The 23,578-nt window shown below is 30.5% G+C and overlaps 1 protein-coding gene across 5 annotated transcripts in view; it reads right to left on the bottom strand.

Moving 5' to 3' along the window:
- LOC126773426 (uncharacterized) overlaps positions 1–23,578 on the bottom strand; it is a 214,030-nt gene that overhangs the window by 34,339 nt on the left and 156,113 nt on the right. For 4 of the 5 annotated variants that reach the window (XM_050494380.1, XM_050494378.1, XM_050494381.1 and 1 more), the window contains one exon: positions 4,312–4,447. In XM_050494380.1, coding sequence (XP_050350337.1) covers positions 4,312–4,347 — 36 coding nt within the window. In that variant the 5' untranslated portion in view covers positions 4,348–4,447. Of the gene's footprint in view, positions 1–3,057; positions 3,367–4,311; positions 4,448–23,578 lie in introns of those variants that run through there. The other variant, XM_050494377.1, reaches the window with a different exon arrangement.

A 23,578-nucleotide genomic window follows, 5' to 3' on the forward strand; every position in this document is an offset into this window, starting at 1 on the left:
AATTTTAATCTCTTGGAATTTGCTTTTCCAATAAAGGAAAATTGATAACTGTATGTGCGCACGTTATAGTGATGAAGAAGACGAATCAAGAAAATAGTATTAACAATTTTGTTTAACGATTGGTGGTTTTTTTCAAAAATCGCCAAAAACTAAAAAACTGTGTTAGGCAATTTTGACAAAGACAATGCTTGGGAATTACTAAGAAAAGCCTACATACGACCTACTTAAATGAATCACTTTTTTTTTTGTTTTAATAAAGATATTCTGACGCATTATTAATTACGTCACTGCTAAGTCTTAGGGATGATTTAAATGGAGTTGATGTCTTCATCAACATTGCTTTCATCGGTAAGTTTATTTGAATGAAGTGAAATGGAAACATTTACTAAGCTATGTGCAAACCCGTCTGGATGGGTCATCACATGATCTACCGCCAAACAGTAATACTTAGTACTTTTTTCCGGATGAAAGGGTGAGTAAGCCAATATAGCTGCAGACATAAATAAGGGACCAATCATCTTAGTTCCTAAGTTTGATGGCACATGGACGATGTAACGGATGGTTAATATTTATTACAGTGTCTATTGGCGGTCACCACTTACCATCAGGAGGCTCATTTGTCAGATTACTTACATTTTTTTGAAATAAAAAATAAATCAAATATTATGCTTGAAATCGTATTAAACGTAATATAAATAATCAGTAAGAATGTAGCATAATAATCAATGAAAATGAAAATCCATCCATTTCTACATTTTTTTTATTTCGTTAGCTTAGGTTACATCATTTCAGTTGGTCTAAATATATAAATTATGTACATAAAGGAGCTCGGCCCTGTCATGTATAAACAGACAAGACACACAGCTGATCTTTAGATTGTACGAGATTGCTAATTGAATTATGGATAAATTCAATTAAAGATTAATTTAAATTGGTTATAAATGTCCAGTCAATGAATTATCTGTAAGAACTTTAAGGTGGATGTAGAGTCATAAAATGTGTAGTATATATTTACAAATCATATATTCTTAAGTAAGTTGGTATTTTACATATTGCTAACACAATTTTTTTTAAACTTTTATTATTTTTTAAGTTAGAAACTTAAACTTTCTAATTATATACATTTTTTTTTTGAATTATTAAAGACAAAGATAAACTTGGATTTTATATTTATGTGGTCAAAAGCAAAATTGTTTAATAAATTGCATATGAACGAAGCCATAACAGCTACGCACTAGGCAATATTGCGCGTAACACACAGGGTCAATGAATTGGTTCATTGTTCTACGTGTCCGGTTAAAGGTTAGTCTTCAAACGATCATTAATAGATTTATGTGAAAATGTGATTGAATTAGTGTAAGCATTATAATTGTTTTATCGTCAAAACGATTTTCTTACTAACGTGAACATTTAAAATGTCACATTAACTTCTTTTTCTAGCTGAGCTGTTCTTAGTTCTTTTGTGTAAGTTTTTTTAGACCGAATACTACAAACGGATGACACGTTTGTACTATTCGGTCTGGCCTTTTATATGATACAGATATAGTGCAAAGGATTCTCCGGTCTTATGGATGGAATTAGAATTAAAACTGCAATGAAAATTGATTCGATATATCGAATATATATAGGTCTATAACGATAAACGTATATAGATCTTTTTAGAACTAATTTCTAGCATTTTATTAACTTTGCCGAATAAGATAAGTCATCTTATTATAAACCGTGTTTTATGAAGTTATCTCTGTGTGTGGGTGTGTGTGTGTGTGTGTTTGTGTCTGTGTATAATAATTTATAAATACCAAAAAGTGTTTATGGATTTGCCCTTCGGGTACTTTCGGCAACTAGGAAGCAACCGGAAGGATTTTTCAGCATAGTAATATAGCATAGTTATGGGCCGGTAAGTAACATATAAACGTAGGAAAAATGCACGGAAGTGTAAGGTACGCTCATATATGTGTACTATATATAATATTTAAGTCAATAAGTAATTTAAAATTAACTAAATTTAATTTAAAGATAAATATTAAACATAAATGTTTTTCATAAGTATAAGTATAATATAAGGTTCAAGCTAGCCTGCGACGAAGGACCTAGCCGACCCTTACTGTTAGCTATTACGGCTTCTGATTTACGATTCAGACACGTTCACTTTGTTAATGTAACGTAAAATGTTTGACATTATTGAAGAGATGCGTGAAATATTACAAGTTAATATTCAATGCCTATACTTATGTGTACTATTCTATTTAAAGTTACTACTCGTAAATATTCCAATATAATTGAAATATCTGTTTTAAAATGTCTATTGAGACTTAAGTTTTCTTTGAATGTTTTTTCAAACAAAAGAACGTTTTCTAATATAGAATGTGGTTGCGCAAATTTAAACTTACAACACTGGTCTTTGAATTTGGAATTTTAAATTAGCTTAATATGTGTTATATATATGTTAATACACGGATTTTAAAATAAAGCTACGTTTTAAAGTGCCATTGTTATTGACACTGCATAGTTACACTATTACATAGTATAAACATTAAAATTAATTAACTTACAAATTGTTTGTCTGAAACAATTATGCACCGAATTAAGTATCTATTTAGAATAAAGTCGATTTATTGTATAGAAATCGGAAATTAATCGTATACTTTATGCTAAGATATTAAGTTGTATTTAAATAGTTCACTACTGGTCGTTCTTTAACTGTTACGGTCATAGAATTTATTACCGATATAATGTGATGTTGTGTATTAAAAATGTTATGATTCGATTATAATCGAACAAAAATTACAAATAAATATCGAACTAAATTTCCATCAGTTTAAATGGATAACAATAAAAAGTTTTTTTTAAATTATTAATGTCGATTTTATTTATTACTCATGGAAACACGAAAACAACTGAACTCAAAACTACATGTATTTACTCTGTAGAATATTGTTAAACCAATCGAATTAATGTTACAGTGTAAGATGTCTTAAAACGTTTCTTAATGTATAAATTGAGGCGTCATGCAATAAACGTTTAACTAAACACGTATATAAATTATTAAATACTTACCATTTTAATTGCTATGAGCAAAAGTAAATTTATCCAGGGTCTTGAATAAATCATACATAAAATTTGAGGCTAACACTTCCGTTCATTTGATGTTCAATACACTTTCGACTCACTTCTAACGAAATCTATCGACATTTTAACACATTTATTTTTTTAAATATAATTATCGCTATAAATTTATCATATCACTTTCATAAGTTTTTAAATTCATGCCGCGTCTTTTCAGTGTACGATGTGAATGCGCGCGCTTTTATAATGACGGACGTGCCATAGACAGATTAGTTTTTTTATAGACGACTCGAGCTGTTAACGGCCGGCGCTATACTGCCACGGGAATCACGCTCCCTAGTGTAACATAGGTGCTTATTTTACTTGCTAGTTTGTTGAAATGACAATGTCGTACGCGATAAAAAGTTAAACGGTCAATATATTATGCATTTCCAAGAGTGATGAAATAAAATTAATGTCATAATAACTAAGTAATTAAATTGACTATTTTTTTAATAATAAAAAAGACCTAAATATTTTATAACATAATTAAGTTCTCTAAATCGAAAATAAAAACATTGATATAGCTTTAAATAAACGCCGCAGCCATTATAAAGCCATTATACATAATTGGAGCAGACGATACTGTTCACACAAGAGGAAAGAAACAACACACTAATATTAAAATGTATCAATTAAATGTTTCTCTTGATGCTATTAACACGTTCTATCAGAGATATAGAGATATTTATTTGTTTCTTAATGTAAATATAAAACAAAAGTCGATTGAGGTCATTTGTGTACAATATAAAACATATGTTTTATTGATGAACTTTAAATAAATAATTTCATACATACCATTTTTCTCGAAATATCAAATATTGCTATTTAAATATTTACACTACCTACATAATCAGTAACTTTTGGAGTCGGCGTTGATATTATCAAAATAGATATACCTTGACTTACTTCAGCTAGTACAAAACCTAAATACATGCAGATTTTTTTGATTTTTACTCGGAAGTTTTGTTTAAATGAGACCATGCTGTACAGAAAAACATATTCCTAATTTTTCGCAGATAGGTATGTTTTTCATGACTTGAAGTAATCTGAAGGAAAGTAAATATTATAAACAATAGGCGAAGATATCGAGTCAGACAGACAGCCGGTAGGGCCTGCAATAAGTCCTGACACCAAGAGTATCTTTGTCCCTCTTATTTTATGTCACCTTACGTGTTTTTTTTTTATAAAATTACATAGTCTTACCGCGAGCAAAGTGGGCAGGGCGCTTGCCATAAGCATCGCGCGTGTCGCTACGCGGGGCAGGCGGGCGGAGGGGCGCGCGCGAGCCCCGTCCGGCCGCCCTCCGGCCGTCTACCACCGTTGCACCCGCATTGCGCACCTGGAATAAAAAAAAATTAAAAATAAATAAATCATGGAAAAGTTGAACATACTTTTTTCCTTAAATTGGTAAGTTCGAAAGACTGATTTCCACCCGCCAGCTAATTTCAATGGAGATTAGCCAACTGCGCAGCAGATACATATTATAATACAGGAACTACGCAATCACAATTGCACGGTCTATGACGGCAATCTGATACGACTAGAAAGAGTTCTAGAGCAGCAGGACTTCCGAAGCATGGTAGTGTAACGACTACCAACGTCTAAGTTCCGAACTGGAACTGTTTTATTCTCCACCAAAAATGCAAAAACTTTTTACTGTCCTACCAAATCACATTAAATCAAAATAACATTTACTTTAAAAAAAGTAGACTTTTACAGGCACTTTTGAACACTCATTTTATATAATTATATTTAATGTAAAGCTACCACAGGTTCAGAAGGTAGATTCTGAGACTGATTAAATACAATAAAATTTATATACGAACTAGCTAATCGTCCCAGCTTCCCACGGGTAGATAAGAATAAAAATGTATTTTGGATAGGATTTGCGTAAAAGAACGGATTCTTAGTGAGAGTTTACGTCGGGGAAGGAGTAACTGTGACAAATTTTAGGTTAATAGGGTGGATAGTTGAGGAGATCCTAGTGAGATTCCTGTGTGAAAATCAACAAGTACTTACTCCACGCTTTTTTATTATCTATAATATAGTCTTGTGTTGAGTAATATGTTTTCTATTATAATGTATAATTTATTTTTAACAAACCTATACAAATTATTAATTATTAATTAAAAACGTTTGTGACCTGTGATCTGCAGCATTATAAGTTAGCCACAAGACCACGGTTCACAAGAGTTGGTTACTGTTCACTACTGGCATTACACATCATTGTGTTTCTGTTATAAGCTCCAAACCTTCTTCTCAAAACGGACAGGAGGCCTTAGCCCAGCAGTGGGACATTAACAGGCTGATACCACGGTACTCATCTGGAACTGAAACAGAAAAATGTTTCTGTTTCAGTTCCAGATGAGTGTCATTGTATAATTCTGTGTCTTACTTATTCTTTATCTCACAGACACATCAAAACTTAACAAAATGAATTCTGCCTTATTTCTTTCAGCTGAGTAAAAACTAAGTAATTTAGGTAAATAAATCAAGTGCCGACATGTTGGAAACTAAAATGGAAATAAATGACAGCGCTTCTACATTCATTATAATAAAATAAAATCAATATTGTTTGAGAAATTTTTCTAGGTATTTAACAAACAGCTCGAAATAAAACTATGCTATAAATAACTATATAAATACTATGTAATTTATAATAGAATATTTTTATTATGATATCAGAGTAAAAGAACGCGCCAAGTCATTGTGTGATTTTTGGAATCGTAATACATATCTGATGTCACTAATGGCACACACCTCCGCTTCATTCAAAAGAAAATCAAGAGAACTAATTAATTGCGCAAAGTTCAATGGATTGTGATACGTAAATACAGGTGATTGTGTACTATTTTTCTTTATATTCAATCATATATTTCGTTGTATGTGCGAATATGATTTCAAAATTGTTATCTGATAATCATGGCGCCGGCGTTTATCGAAGAAATGAATAAAATAAATACCTGTGTTATGATTCATGCTTAGTGTTAATGAAATTCCAATTTATTTCAGGAATATTAAGTTGAGGAAATTGACTATCAAATTGGATGTGACTAATACATATATAATTTTATTTACAAAATATGTTGGAGTCAATAAGTCAAGTTAATAAATAGTCCACAAGGATATAGTGGCGTGTGATCAAAATCGAAATCGAAATATGAACATCTTGTCAAATGTCATATTTTGATAGCCGATGCAACAGATAAATGTTATCGTATCTAATTGAAAATCCTAAACTCCCATCCATAATAACTGATAGACTAAATTTAATGATACACAAGCTATCCAGCCCGGTTTCGCACGGATTGAATAATGGTCTTCATAAACGTTGTTATACGGACACAAGTCAGAAAAGCTCCAGTCGGCGTGATTTTGTTCAAAATTTTCAACAATCATCGTCAACTTACTCCCGAAATATTATTCCTCAATTCGAATTGATGTATTACCTAAAAGTAAGAAAAATTATTAATCGGTAACCCATAAGCAACATTTAGCACTATAATTATATTTATACTAGTTCCAAGAAAAATACATAGTAAAGTATATATGTATACACTATATTGATTCCATATTGATATAAATTTGAAAGACTACAGATTTTCCGTGAAACTTTTTTTATTTTCATAAAAATTATTAAGAATTGATTGCGGAATTCAAACTAAAATCAGACTAATTTACTTAGTCTATTTGAAATTAAAATAAAATAATTACATGATTGATGAATAAGTATATAGTGGTTGTAGTGAGTAATTATAATCAACTTTTATTCTAAAGATTAAAAAAAAAATAGATACTTTGCGTAATTGAGTGTAATTAAATGCAAATAATAATAAACCAGCGAAATATAACATTTTTAATGTCGAAAGAGTTACTATGTCTCATGTTGTCAGGTAAAATATAATGTGTTTTTTTTTATAATAAATTTTTAAGTGATTATGTTTATGGTATATATGGAATTACCACCCGCAAATTGTTTCGTAACAGGTTTCCAGATATCAAAGTCCTAAATGTCAACAGATAACAATAATACGTCGGACATGATAAAGCATGGAATGCAGCAACAATCAGATAGCGACTAATAAAATGTTAATTACCAATATATATATTCTTAAATAAGTATATAATATATTTAAAAAAAGTATGCCTACGATTTTTTTTCTTAATAATAATTTGTGGACTTAAGTCTTGTTAAAGATTGTTCGTGTCATACTCCAACCAGTCTCATATTCATATATCTACCACAGATATCTATGATCTATAGGAAGCTGACGAGATTCTTTGTTTATTTATTTTTTGTTTGAACGCACGTCTCTTAATATCTGACGGTACGAAAAAAACTTTGTGCATTAGAGTGAGCTCATTTATTGCAAGCAAGGTTATTAGACTATGTAATATATCTCTTCGGCCTACGAGGGCGGAGCAGACACATTTAAAGCGGACGAAATCACGTGGTTCAGTTAGATTATTATGATTGAATATATTTCACTTACATTTATTATATAATGTATATTTAAGTAAGAGAGAACAGCTATTTATCTATCAATCGTTTTAAGCAAGTTACAAGCAGGTGAACAAATTAAATCTGGGATCAAATCAATTTTCTTGTTTACTGTAATCATTCCTTCCATTACACTACGACCTAATTGGTCAAACATTACACGGGGAACAGAGAGTACAGTAGAAGTACTATAAATAAGTAAACTCAAGTATGTATGATGTACATAAATTATATTTTTATTCTTATTTGAAATGGTTTTTTTTTTTAATTTAAAAAAGTAACATATCGAACTGCTAGGCCTTTTTTTTCTAAAGAATAAGGCTTAGAACTGTTTTTAATCACATTGCTCGACGCATTTGGCAAAATTTTATTTATCACATACAGGTTTTCTCACCTCATTTTTCACCACCGAGCACGAAATGAATTATAAACACAAATTAAAACATAAAACCTTAGGCTTTTTCCATCTCAGCCGATACGCAGCGATAAAAATATGTATGTTTAGCGGTAGAATAGATGATGCGCTGGTACCACGTTGGTACCGAAATGAGACCAAGCAAAGCTCATGACTACATTGATTATACATCAAAATAATCTTTTATGCATACAATAAAACGTACCTATTTTTTGTCCTATCATGTCCTATATTTATTTTTATTTGGTATTTCACTAAATGTATAACTAGTTTTCATAACTGATAATAATAAAAATACTATTATTTTTATTATTCACAGATAAATACTATAACGTAATTTTATATAATGAATGTTTCGAGATTTAATATAGAATCATTTTGATGCCATTTCTCGTTACACTGTTCTTAATCAATATCATTCATCAGCGAGAAAATCATTAGGTTTATGTCGAAGATTATAGATTACGTTATTGCATAGTATTGAACTATACAAACTGTTAAAACTTAATAATAATTACAATTAATCATAGCAACCGCCATTTCATTTGTAGACCTGTAGTTAAACAGCGGACTAACCAACCTTTCCGAGGCGGGTTTATAGAAAATTTTTAGTGCTGCCTGTACTTTAAAGTAATAAATAAAAGTATTGTGGCATATATACTTACGCATTTTGCTATGTAATTACTATGCATTTTACTCTGTTTATATTTTCTCTGATTTTGCTTATTATTGTCTTCTTGACTCTACTAAGCTGTTTGTGATTTTCCTCCTGTAGTGTATATGTTTAATTAAATATTTTATATGGTAGTGCATTTACTGACTTTCAGTCTAACTGTATTTACTTCTAAGACTTTATACATCAAACTACCAAGTATAATAGTTACAAATAAAATATATCACTATCATTGAGTGAAGTGTACCAAGACGGCCGACATTATTCCCGAGTTGGATAATAGTACTGATTTGCTGTTCGAAGTTTGTCAGATACTGAATTATATCACACTAACGATTGTACATTTAAATATAACAGCCCCAGTGTTAGCGCGCTAGGTTCGGCTTGTCCTTTAGTTTGAAAGAATTATTGAGAGTAGTTTAGTAAATTATATGTCTTACACCTGCATTGAATTCAATAGTTTATTGGATCTTATAAAGTGCTTGTATTTAGTTTTTTATAAGCTATACACTCAACTCCACATACTCAATGATTTAATGATTAATTAGACTGCCAGTAAATTGTCTTGGGTTGTTTTGGAATCAAATACCTTACTTCAGGAAGAGCATACCTTTGGTATTTATATTAATTACATTATCACGGAAGATATTTTAATCTTTCTCTAAATAAACGACTCGTACATTCCAAATCGACGATAGTTCTATGTTTAATGAAACGTACGTACGTAACGTTACATTGGACGAAGTTATTTTTTTAAATATTAAATGACAGTGTTTTGTCGAATCTATTTAATTGGTAATGCTTAAGAAGCCAGTGTCAATAGGGATTTATTCACTAAACCTCTTATTATCGTACTTTTAAATCAGTAAAATAGACAAACGATATAGTAGCTAATCTGAATAATATTACGCAGTTATCAATTATTATGGATAAAGATCAACCATTAGCATAAGTCGAGCCATCATATCATATTATAAATATATAAGTTGCGGAATGATAACCACGCATTGCCTATTTAACGCTTCACTAAGACAATTATTTAGAGATATTAATGAACATAATGGTCGTATGACGTCACCTGAAATATAACATGACATTATAATTTAAAATAATCGGAATTGCAACCTAAAATATTCTTAAGAGAATAATCAATGGAAGTATTGAAATAGTTTCCTTGATAAAATATAATTTTGTTAGGTTAGTACTTTTAAAAATTTTCTTACGTCGATAACAGTTTAAAAATAATATAATAATTAATATTGTATAACGTTACTTGTGTAAATATGTACAATTTAAATTACTCTATTTTTAGATTCACAAGTGACGCTCATTATTCTGTTTCGTGATAGGTAAATCAAAACATCCCTGAATAAATACTTATAAACCAACATGTAGGAAGTCCTACACGAAACTGAAATAAAAGATAAGATACTGCGAATACTTGAAACAATAGTGCAAATAAAATAAGTATATTTTATCTAGTTACTATCTTCCGTACTCGTAAATACGAGTGTAGGGACTTGAACCTAGACATAGAAACGTAATAATATTAGCATATTACATATTCCTTACAAACTTACAATTCGTTCGCAGGAAGTTCGTGTATTCTTTTATTTATTTCGCTTCTTATTACTTTAAATACTATACGAATTGCATTTTAATTCACCAGGTAATACTTTTAAACTAATATCGAAGTTATTTTTTTAAAACTATTAACTGACTCTTATGCGTTGGTTCTTTATATAACTATTGTCTGAAGCATTCTCGCAAGTGCCACCAACAACTGTACGAAGTTTTACCTCAATCGGATTAGAGATTATTAACGGAAAAAACACAAACGATGAGTACACATACATTCTGTGATTTGCATGTTACTAATTAAAGACTTTTCTTGAGATATCATATATCGCTATCATTATACAAATTGTGTTTTTAATAATAAATGTTATTACTAAATAATTTCCAATGTATAAAAACATATAAAATTAAAACAAAATATTTTGTAAAATGATTACAATTCGTGGTAAATTAATCGCCTTAATTAATTGAAACATTTCAATGAACAAATAATTATCACAGATTTGAGATGAGTATGAATTTAAAATTTATCAGTTACATGAAATGTAAAATTATTAAAATAACAGGCAAGGAATTTTTTGGCGGAATTATTGTTGAAACCGCAGTACCAAAAATCATAAGAAAATATAAACTAGGTTTGCATTAATTTTTATATATTGAGATAAAGTATTATGCCATTATAAAAAAAATCAAGTGACGATCACAAGTTCGCGTAAACTTTAAATATTATTGATTACATATTTCAATATAACTAAATATTATCACTTTAATTTTATCATACAATTATATAGATAATAATCATTTGAAAACAAAGATTAACGCCGCTTTAACAATTTGTATGTCAATGACATCAATCAAAGTCAAAGTAACATATCAGCTTACTGAAATAAATTAAGTTTATTGTTAATTTATTCATCAAGACATCGTGCGCGGAAGAACTTCAAATACAATATAATATTTAATCGTCTCGCAAATTCAATAAGTCAAGTAACAATTACCGTAAGTTCGTATTGTGTGCCGTGAAAACAATATATTAATGTCAAATCAACATAGAAGCCATACAACGATGACTGTTTCCATTGCTAACCGGTTTTAACGAAAATGTACGCGGTAAATAATTAATAAATGTTTTAAATACTTATTTATGTACTTCAATTAATATAATTAATAATTAAATATTTTTATATTGTATCCTATTCAATAAAAATATAATCAGTTTCAGAACGTCATTGGTATTGTTTAGTGATAAAGATAAAAAAAAGTTTTCCCGCGCTTTTTTAAAAAGAGAACTGAACGACTGTCATCGAATTAACGATATATTATATTTTAATTTAATTAGATTTAAAAGGATTTAAGAAGTTTAAGGATATTAAAATTAACAAATTACAAAATGTATTACATGTACTGGTGTATTTAATATAAAGTGCAGCTATCCGTTAATGTCCTACTCCCATTTTCTTTTGGACTTATTCAACCACGTTGTTCCAATCGGTTCCTAGCGTTTTCGTTCAATGCCAAGAATTACCCGAACGGATTTCAATCTGCGTTTTTCAGTTAAAATTCACGTGTTCTATTGACTAAGCCATTCAGTATTTATAAAAGATAAAAAAACATTTAACATTCCAAATAATTTTGGAAATAGATATTAAATATGACGAGGTCCATGACGTGTTCATTATCTATTATATTATCTTCGTGTTGGAAAAACTAAATTGAATTTTCAATTAACATTCAGCGATTAATCTAACTCCTCTTTTGTGTGAGTATTATATATATATATATACAATATATATATATTGTACATAGCTTATAAAACATGTACCTCAATTTATCTTTCCTTTGTTGTAATAAACTGTTTTTAGGTAAAATACTTTCAATACAAGAATTACTACTATAACAACACACAGCTAAGAAAATAAAGTAATATTTGGTTTGAACTACAAGCTTATTAAAACTATAGGTATAATGATATGTGATACCAATAAACACTAGTGACAAGCACAAATTTGCGTATATATTTTTTTATTATATGCTTAGATGATGAATTATTATTTTTTTATAGTAAAGGAAGGCGGACGAGCATATGGGCCACCTGATGGTAAGTGGTCACCAACGCCCTTAGACATTGGCATTGTAAGAAATGTTAACCATCGCTTACATCACCAATGCGCCACCAACCTTGGGAACTAAGATATGTCCCTTGTGCCTGTTATTACACTGGCTCACTCACCCTTCAAACCGGAACACAACAATACCAAGTACTGCTGTTTTGCGGTAGAATATCTGATGAGTGGGTGGTACCTACCTAGACGAGCTTGCACAAAGCTCTACCACCCGAAGAATTATTAAATATAAAAGTGCAATTCATTAATTTCTCCCACTCTCTCCCTCTTTGATTTGCAAAACAAAAATTCAATCGCACAGACAAACATAATAGTCATAGAAAAAAATGAGAATATCATATTGATATTATAATTATCGAATATTGTATGGTTATAATGTTTGTTGTTATAATGCGAACGAATCGCCACGCGGCCGCCAGTCCGAGGCGCCGCGTTCGCCACCTTTTAATCTAGGTATTAACTCTGACGTTTTACTGGTTAACGACTTTATTGATTTACAATATTTGCGTCTTTTGTTAAAACAACATTGGACCGCATTAATATGTTAATTATTTTATCTAGTATAATTGTATTATATTATACATTATTAATCGTGTTACGGCTAAGAATGGTATATATAGGACATTGGTATATATAGGACATATTTTGTTCTTTTTGGAAAATCGGTGCGGTAAACAGCTAGTATATTTTGTTTATAAAACGAAGAAGTGCAGCTTTAAATATTTTCTGTGCATTTGTTATAGTGAACATTTTAATCAACACTGAAAAAATATAACTTTGAAAATTACATAAAATTACACAAAATATTCGTACATTATATGCATTCTAAAAACTAGGATATTGCCTTCAAATTGCTGTCTTTCTTTTTCTTAGACGGGAATAAATGATAAACAACTAGTTTGTTTCTAGATGATATCAAGCAATTATTCATCAATGCATTTTTGACAGATTTGTTTTGTGATCTGTATAGTTGCACTCGTTATTTTTTTTATAGTATAGGTTGGCGGACGAGCGTAATTACACTGGCTCACTCATCCTTCAAACCGGAACACAAAAATAACACGTACTGCTGATTTGCGGTAGAATGAGCGGGTGGTACCTACCTAGACGGCTTATACAAAGCCCTACCAGTAAAATTGTGTCATTTGTTAAATACGTACTTCTATCATTTAAAAAATATTAACACGCCACACGAATTTGAAGGGCTAATGAGATTTTTTTATACGTCGTTGATCTTCTTCTTAATACAAAGTAAATGTACACGTGATCATTTTAAAATCAACTTACCAAGGACTGCATGGTCATAAATAAATAAGCGTGAATAAACTTATACATAATATAATGAGATGATTAATTTTATTTGCTACAATTGTTATATAAATAATTGCAACAACATAAATAAGACTTGTCAAGATGGCGCCACTTCAGAATTGATTTTATTTGTCGATAGCGGATTAAGGTTACCACCTACTGGAATTGGAGACATACAAAAATATTGCGATGGCTTGAGATATAATGCTGAATATAATATGTACACGGTTCATACTTTCACAAGGAATATTTTTGTAATTATATAATACCTAAACTTTTAATATTATTTTAAACTTACCTAATTTAGCTTTTACTTATAATAACATAATTATATAAGTGTAAACTTTCATTGATTTAATGATATCACTTGCAATTAAAACAACTAACTAATTATTCCCTTTACATAACAATTTAATTAAGTTAATAAGTATTGTATTAATAAAAGTTATAAATTTTATAAACTTTTATTTAATGACTGATGAAATATATATATTCTTTTTTATTTAACCGCAACTAGACCTGCAGATATTTGCTATTTAATAGTATAATTGCATCTTAAATTAGTATGTTTGCATGTTCTTAAGTTAGTATGATTTCAAGTGGGCGTTGACCCTAAATGTTACTTCAAATTGATGTGTGTGATGGAATCAGTTAAGTTTGACAAATTATTATTGTTCATAGATTACGAGTGAAATACTACTTATTGTTAACATTTGTATAATTCATTTACATAACGCTAATTAACATCGAGATTTCAAATATATATATATATATGTATAGTACAAAATTGAAAGTAATGATCAAATTATGACCTTGGCAGAGGGCTATTTCCTTTGTTACTTTATTTGTAATATTAGGTTAACACTGCACTGTTGGTTAACGGTGAAGAGAACTACGCCGAGTCACGAGCGGAGGGGTGGTGGATGCTTTATATCGACATAATGCCGCAGTCGCTTCGAACCTTGCCGAAGACGGCCGTCGCAGGGGATTTAGTGGGTAATCATTCCGTATAACCCGAGTTTCATCCCCAAGGGCCCGTTTATCTTTTTATGAAGATTATCACTGTCAAAAAAAAAACGAAAGGAAAAAGGCTGCAAACGGTAGAAAATTTTGGAATTAGACACGAGTATTTGCGCTGATTGTCTACATCTGTAGTATCCATACGGTTACTCCCAACCCAATTTCTTAAAACCCATGACATGATGCCATGAACGAACCAATATGTCATTTCATGTAGCGGACCACAACTGGTCGAATTTCCATGCAAATCGTGTTCTAACAATTGTTTAATTGTTACTTTTGCTAATTCAAGGGTACATTGTTTTGCGGGCAAAACATATAATTAACGCAGTTATCAATTTATTAGTTGTTTGAACGTTCAAATGATTAACGATCAGCTATTAGAATTATCTTAATTAAATTCTAAAATTACCTTGATTTTGCTACCCATTATTATTTCTGACTTATAAAGCTGCCAAATGTATTGATATATTGTAAATAATTGTGTTTAATTATGGTGTTAAGAGTATTTGAAGAATGTAGAGTAGGTTTATTAGGAATGTTAAATATTCACCAGAAATTACACCGTTTCTTGAACAGCTTTTATGAGCCCGAATTGGAATTTGAACCTTCGGTATCTGCAGTCACGTAGCTTGCGTAGCAATAAACAAGGCACTCATTAGTTCCTAGTAATTTACAGCATACTAGCTAAGTAGCATACTTTTAGCAAATAAAAAAAACATACACACAGTCCTTTTGTTTGCTTATAAAGGTTTTTCATATATGAAAAAACGGTATCCTTATAAGATTGCTTTGACGTCATTTGTTTTTCTTTTAAGTTATGTATTAATCAAAAATATTGCGCTTAGTTTAATTATATAAATTTTTTTTCAAACATAAATATGTATAAATATATATTCTTATCTCTCAATGTAAGGAATACCTATTTTAAAACTTTATCTATGTCTAAAGTACACCACGTGACGTCTACTTACGTCAATTCAGTTAAAAATAGTTTTTTGAATATACTAGCTCCCTATGTATGAATATACTACATAAGCCCAGCTTCGCACGAGTAAAATATTTATCTCTATATAAAAGCTTTATATCGTAATACATATAAATCCATTGGTTGACGCGGCGCACGCCAGTAAAGCTGCTTGCAGTCGGCATGATTTTTCCTACATCTTCATAAATAATCGTCATATTTCAGTCAACTTACACAAAACCATAATCAATTATACACCAAACCTCTATATAAATCCCTTCGTCCATTGGTCAAAACCTTATGAAAATCCTTTCTGTAGTGTTTGAGTTTATCGCGTTCAGGCAGACAGACAACAAGATAGTCGCAATGGGGGCTTTGTTTTATAATACGTGAGTGCTATCTTAATTGCTAAGATAATAGATCTATACTAAGTAGCTGGGGAATTACTTGCTTATAATTAGTAAGAACGAGGTATAAATGTGTGTGGGCCTGGCAAGAGTTTTTTTTTATAGTATAGGTAGGCGGACGAGCATATGGGCCACCTGATGGTTATTGGTCACCAATGCCCATAGACATTGGCATTGTAAGAAATGTTAACCATCGCTTACATCGCCAATGCGCCACCAACCTTGGGAACTAAGATGTTATTGTTCCTGTAATTACACTGGCTCAGATAGAGATTAACTATAACTAGAGATAGAGGTGAACTTGGCTTCAACACTAAATAAATAGAACAAGGGTAAACAAATGACGATTTTTATTTATTTAAATAAGTCTAGCAATTTACTCTCTGATTATTATAACAGTAAATGTCGTAACATTTCGGTGTTTTTTCAAACTGTTAATGTCCCATTGCTGTCACTCTTTTTATGAGGAGAACGTTTGGAACTTGTTCCATCACACTGCTTCAATATTAGCCGGTGAAGAGATATGTAGCATTTCATCAGAGACAGGAATCCTCACGATATTTTTTTTTCACCGCCGTGCGCGAGATGAATTACAAACGCAGTGCTTGCCCGGACTTGAACGTACAGTTCTAATTGAAAAATAGTTTTCAGATAAATATTAAACGTATCTAATCGAGCTATAGTATTATAACTGGCATAGTGTGAGTAGGTTAGGTAAGTTATTATTATAAATCATAACATTTCGATGAAGGATACACACGTCTTCATAATCGATTAATCGTAATCGATTGTGCGAAATCCGTAGTGAATCGTTATAGACTGCATTTGTGTTGAATTATACAAGGAGCTATTTGTCATACGCGACGCCGGCGCGGGCGCCAACGCGATACTTGCATGCCGATGTGTCGCGCACGCGTTAGCTGTGAACTTGTTTTATAGGGATATATTATTTAAGAGCGCACCCAAAATTTCAACTTCACCCGCATGTCCCTTACACGCTCTCGCAACGCGATCTCATTTTTGTACCTTTTCTATCTCAATGACAAGGTATTGTATTTGATTTTTCAGATGAAAATATTTAAAAAGAAATGTAGAACATGGCATAGTTTTTCTGAATATAATATACATTTTAATTAATATAAAGCAATGCCATTTTTTCTGTAGTCCTGGAAAATATAATGTAGTGTACATACAATATTTTATTCGTAAATTTGATTTGTATATACTCATTAAAAATGAAATGAAATAAAATATTAACAATTTTGCTTTATACTATTACTCCTGCTAGACAATTGTGAGCTTCCTGAATGAATCATAAAATATTGAAAAAAATTAATGTGTGTGTAGTAATAAGCTACTGAAAGTATTATGAAGGTGACAGTTTAATGTGTATTATACACTTGCATAAACTGGCATAAGTTTTATTAAACAATTGCATAAACATCATTTATGCGTTCATTTGGAAGGTAGCGTTGTATTTTTGGTAGTAATTTTATGTTCCTTTTTTTATTTTTCAAAGTCAAAGTCATATTATTTTATAAATATTACTCATGATTGTCTAAATTTTCTACCAATAGTATCGTACCAATAATTTTGATAGTTTATATTGTATTGACAAATGTTTGCTAGAAACTTTAAAGCGTCAAGCGCAATGGTTTATGGGCCGTTTTGTTCTTTACGCTTAATTGAAGGAGTAAATTAGAAATTCTTTAAAAACGGGCTCTGCTATCATTAAAAAATAATATATATCAATGCGTTGGAAAACCATCTTCAAAAGGCTTCATTCAATGGAAAAGATGAGTAGGTATATTAAAAATTTAAAACCAAAAAGAAAAAAAAGTTGAAATATTCTAATTCTTATATGTATTACTTAAATTTTTAATAAAGATTATTATCGAATTGCGACCACTGGACGACTAGTTTCGCCTTTAATAAAGGTATAAAATGTGAAATAATAATAAAGACACATTTTGTAATTTTCATAGCGTCCATTACGACTAAAGATTTTCAAAACAGTGTGGAAGAATAAAGCCCTAATTACCTTCTTAAGGCAAAAGTAGGTGTGTGACATTTACGGGCTTTATATTTTTATATCATATATTTATTTTAATGGTTGTTTGTTTAAATTCTAAATTCATGGTACACGCTCAGAACAAATTCGCCAAATTATCAATAGTAATCTGCACGACAGTTCATTTAACTGTTTTATTAGATATAAATAGAGGTTAATATACTTTGTAATAACTTTTAAGTTCGTACTCTACGTGGCCGTACGATACCTTGTATGCGTGATTAAATGTATTTACGATAACATTATGAGTGAACGTTTAAATTGCATAAAATATACATAGTATTGTATTTGTGACGTGTCGGTAGCGATAATGATCTTTATCCTGTTTAAGAACGATTTAATATTGTATATATTCAAAAACAATATCTATAAACTTAATAAAATAATTTACTTTTTACATTCAAACTGGCTTCCGCATGCGGTTTCGCCCACATGTAAAGGTCCTGTTAGGTGTTCTATATCCTTTTTGTACTTCGGACAACGTGTATGTAAAACTTCATGATGATCACTTGAATAGTTCAGATATGAAAACGTAGTTAGGAAGTTCATAATATGAGTAAGATTAACATAACTTTTTTAAATACAAATAAAACCGCCTTCACGAATTTCTGCGTAGCCTAAAGGTTGACTGGTAGATAATGCCTTTAGTCATTAAGTCCGTCTTTGTTCTACTACACAATGTATGGTGGTCAAAAAGTATTTAAATAAAATAAATAAATATATAAAACGATATATCCCTTCAACTTTATATGAAAAACAACGTTAGTAGGTACTTATTTGAAACATTTTATAGATACATACATTTTTTAACAAGTTACTTTTAACTGGTTACTAGCTACATGAAATGTGTGTGTCCGGACAGAATGTCTTAGAGTCAGAATGGATTAAGTGATATGAAATATGGGGTATCACTGGATTTATTGTAATCCTTCGGGTGACAGATATGGTGACCTAAAAATAAACGTGCGACGTGTACGAACGTATAAATATAATGGGGCTATATTTGAGATATAAATTTTTAAATAAAAATCCATTCACAAACCTCTTCGTAACTTTATTTTAAATGCAAGCGAAATAATTCTATGATCAATTAAAAGTGAACGCGCATTTGCTCAAGTCTGATGATGTCCCCCTGACTGATTTCCATGGCAGCCAAACATAAAAGATATGAAGCAACTGCGTAGGACATATCATATTACATAAACTTATGTGCAAATACAGACGAACTCTCCATTCGGCAATCCGACACGATCGGAAAGAGTTTAGGCGCAGGACCAACGGCTTTATGTGATTTCCGAGGGACGGGAGTGTACACACTTCGAACTTTCTGATAATTAGTAATACAACCAATTGAGTTATATATAAACTAATAATCCTTTTGGATAATATTTAGAACGTTTTAATAAAATGTCTCTAATTGTTTTTCAAAATATTGCTAAGGTTCAGTGTTTGCTTATTTAAATATTCAGAAAATATATTTCAAACTTAGCTTAGTTCTGTTAATGGTAGGAACAAGTTGACGTTCCAATAACGTTTTTGGTAACTCTTTGCAGAAAAATATTTGTATTGTAAGTTGTTCATCCGATCTCAAATCGTAATTTTATGCTATTAGCGTGACCAAATAAAGTAAAGTATTTTTAAATTCAGTTTACACTCACCGTTCGTTATACCACTTGAGATCTCAAATAAAAACCTCAAACAGTTTATCTGACACGGACGTGATAAAGACTTTATAATATAATAGTTTGTAAATATGTATGTACTCGTATATATTGTGGTGAACGCCCTGTCTGCAATCGGAGGCCGTTAAGTAAAAAAATATACTTAATTAGCTATTAATATACAATGTTTCTATGTTTTAATGTGACCACATTTTATATTTCCTTTATCTGGTATGGATTAATTTCTATGTGCAATTAACGGCACGTACCAATAATTGTTATTAGTTCTACTCTTACATGGCTCGTTGGCACGTTTGCACATAACTTCATATTTTTAAGAAAACATATTTATTTATTGAAAAGAATTCATTATATATCTTGTTTATTGTTAGCTAGATTTATAGCCACACTTCGTTCGAATTGACGTTATATTTACCAATATTATAATTGTTGAATTAGGATGTACAAAAATAAGTGTGTTTTTCGTGGTATAAGTTTGACGGTGGATTGCCATAATTGAAGTCAAAGGTAATGTGAAAAGGAAGTAACAGCCTCTAATGTTTCAATGCTGGGTGGACTGCAGGTTATCTTTTAAGGAGAAGATTTGGAGCTCATTCCACCACGCTGTTTATTACTACACGCAGGTTTTCTCAAGTTGTTTTCATTCACCGTCGAGCACGAGATAAGTTTCAAACACAAATTAACCGCATGCAAAATCAGTGCATGCCCGCGCTGGAACTAATAATATTCGACTCAAATTAATCTTTTCTAACGACTGTACCAACTCGACTTAGCGGTCCGAGACTATTTTGGCAGTTATAATAATAATTACTCCGACACGAAACTCTATAGTAACAAATGACGTAAAACAAGAAGTAGCACTCCCTCTTTATATCTACTACAAAAAATATTGCATTAAATATAATATTTAGTTGCAAAACCATTAGATAGACATATTTACAAGAAACAATTAAACATATAATGTGATTCTAAAAAATGCATAACATAACTCGCTTACGTTTATTTCATACTATACTAATACATAATTAAGTACAATGATACAAATAAAAACGTATTTAATGTTTATGATTTTTTGTTATAATCTTCGCAATGATGTAGGTTTTAAATTTTCATTATATCAAATGTATATAAATGTAATATGTTTTTAATTACATATTTATTTCTGAGTTCTGTATATTGTTTTTTAGTATTGTTAATAACTAAATATAATATTGTGAATATGTGTTTATATAAATATGAACAATAATCCAAGTGAGTATCTTTCGCCTGTTCTTTTCAGGCCTGAGGTATTTCTTACCGATATTTTTTTGTTTTGAATGATTTTGAATTTCAATGTCATTCGATTGTAAAATTTATATTTTAAAAGTTTGGAAATAAGCTACCCGTTGTTAATTGGTCACCACCCATAGACATTGGCGATGTAAGCAATATTAACCATTCCTTACATCGCTGATACACCACCAACCTTGGTAATGAAGATTTTATGTGCCAAGTTAACGTCCAAGCACATGAAATATATTTACGGATTTTAATTGACTTTTTTTAATATTTAAAAACAATTATATATGAAACATTGTAATTTATGTACAAATTTAAGCCGCATTTTATAATTATTTTTAACTATTACACAAAACTATATCATAACACAAAATGTCGAATTAAATTTAAACGATATGGGTAATTACTTTAATTGAAAGCCTTTTTTCTGTTGGCATATTGCCAACGTTTATTATGTTTATAATAATCCTTCGCTTTAAAAATGCACTCTCATGTTATGGCAGAATGTCCGTTACGCCCACTTCCTAAAAAAATGTAAACGGCTCTTATACTTTATATTGTAATGGAAAAAAACACTTTGGCAATGTCTTATTAATGATATCACAACATTAACAGCGCCCTAGCGAGTCAGCTCATCTTTAAGACTTAGAATTAACTAGGTGTGAGAAGTATGAAGCAGAGCTTAATCATTCTCACTTTTCCAGCGAGTTAGCGGCTGTACATGACATAGAATTACCCAGAAGCGAATATAATTGATACACCGGTTACACCACACTTCACCATAAATGTGACGGGCAATAATCACTCCGCGTAAAATGCGCTCTTTATGCTAAATAATGATCGCGTTTAGAATTCACAAGGTGATGAATGTTAGCACATTACTTGAAAATAGCTGACTAGATAAGTTCACTTATTTGCATTCTGGTAGCTGATCTATAAATAATAAGTGACAGGAATCTGTCCGTGTTTAAAGCTAAGATTTACAATAGTCGTTGTTTTCTTACATGTTGCTGTATGTTTACTATGACAGGTAAGTTTTGTTATTTAACCAATCACGTTCACAGTTCAGCGGTTTTAAGATTGGTGATACGAAATTAATATTTTCGATATTCGCATTAATAATCATAAGCCTTATAAGGTAACTATTTTTTTTGCTAAGTACGATTTTTTAAATATTACTTATAACGGATAAAAAAAAAGCTTTAAAGCGAATAATTAAGATAAAATAAAAAAATGAATCATAGCTCATCCGATAGCATCATTTTTTTCGTAATATCATATAAGTATTATATATAACAAGACTACTAACGAAAAATAAAATGTAGGTATATATACGAAAATAATAATTGTAAAATGAAGAATGATTGATGACGAGCACTCAAGTGCTATTAAGAATAAATAATAATAATACTAATTGAATAATAATTATTTATAAATTAAATCAATACATACTTTATAATTAAAATTATAAAGTATGTATTGATTTAATTTATAAATATATTTCATTGAAATGCAATACATAGGTAAGTACATTTAAATGTAGTGTGCAATGTTGATTCAAGTCTTGTTTATAATATTCATTGCTAAGTTTCATACAATTAATCATATTCTAAAAACGTGTAATTATGACACATTCAACGTAACTTATCTACGTAATTACGTCACTTACAATCAATCTCTTAAACGAGACCGATGACAGCTTAGTTATTATTTAAAAGAATTGAAACTAAACGCAAAACGGCCTTCCGAGGCCAAATACCGTAGTGACAGAATTATGGTAGCAATAATTGCTATATGATATTTATGGGTTAACAGGATTACCTACATCAATAAAGCAGCTTTGATATTTCTGCGCACACAGCGAGCTGTTCTCACACAGTCTTACAAAAAATTGTCGTGATAAACTTATACCACAACTTATATGAAACGAGCCAGCTATGACATATTTAATTTTTTTTTATAAATATTTTTCACCCGCGGCTTCGCCTTCGTGTGTTGATGTATTATTGCGCGGTTTAATGGTGTGGCCGTATTTCAATTATTAGTGTAGATTATAAGGAAATTATAAACACAATGTTAATTAAAGTTATTTTGTATTTATTATCGGTACTATAATAATCTACCAACCCGCATTGGAGCAGCGTGGTAGAATAAGCTCCAAACCTTCGTCTCAAAAGGGAGAGGAGGCCTTAGCCCAGCAGTGGGACATTAACAGGTTGTTACTGTACTGTACTATAATAATCATCTTGAACATTCGTTTTGCAGGTTTCTTATCAAGAAAATGGTTTTAGATTTAAGGATATTTCGAAGAAAAATAACTCGGTGATATTACAAAGCTCATCATTGATACAGTTACGTATTATCGACGATTCGAGATAAAATCGAATCTAAAACATAGTTATAAGATATTTTTTTAAATTATTATATAAATTATTACATTGCCT

Source organism: Nymphalis io, chromosome 14 (assembly GCF_905147045.1).
Source record: "Nymphalis io chromosome 14, ilAglIoxx1.1, whole genome shotgun sequence".
Taxonomy (NCBI): Eukaryota; Metazoa; Arthropoda; class Insecta; order Lepidoptera; family Nymphalidae; genus Nymphalis; species Nymphalis io.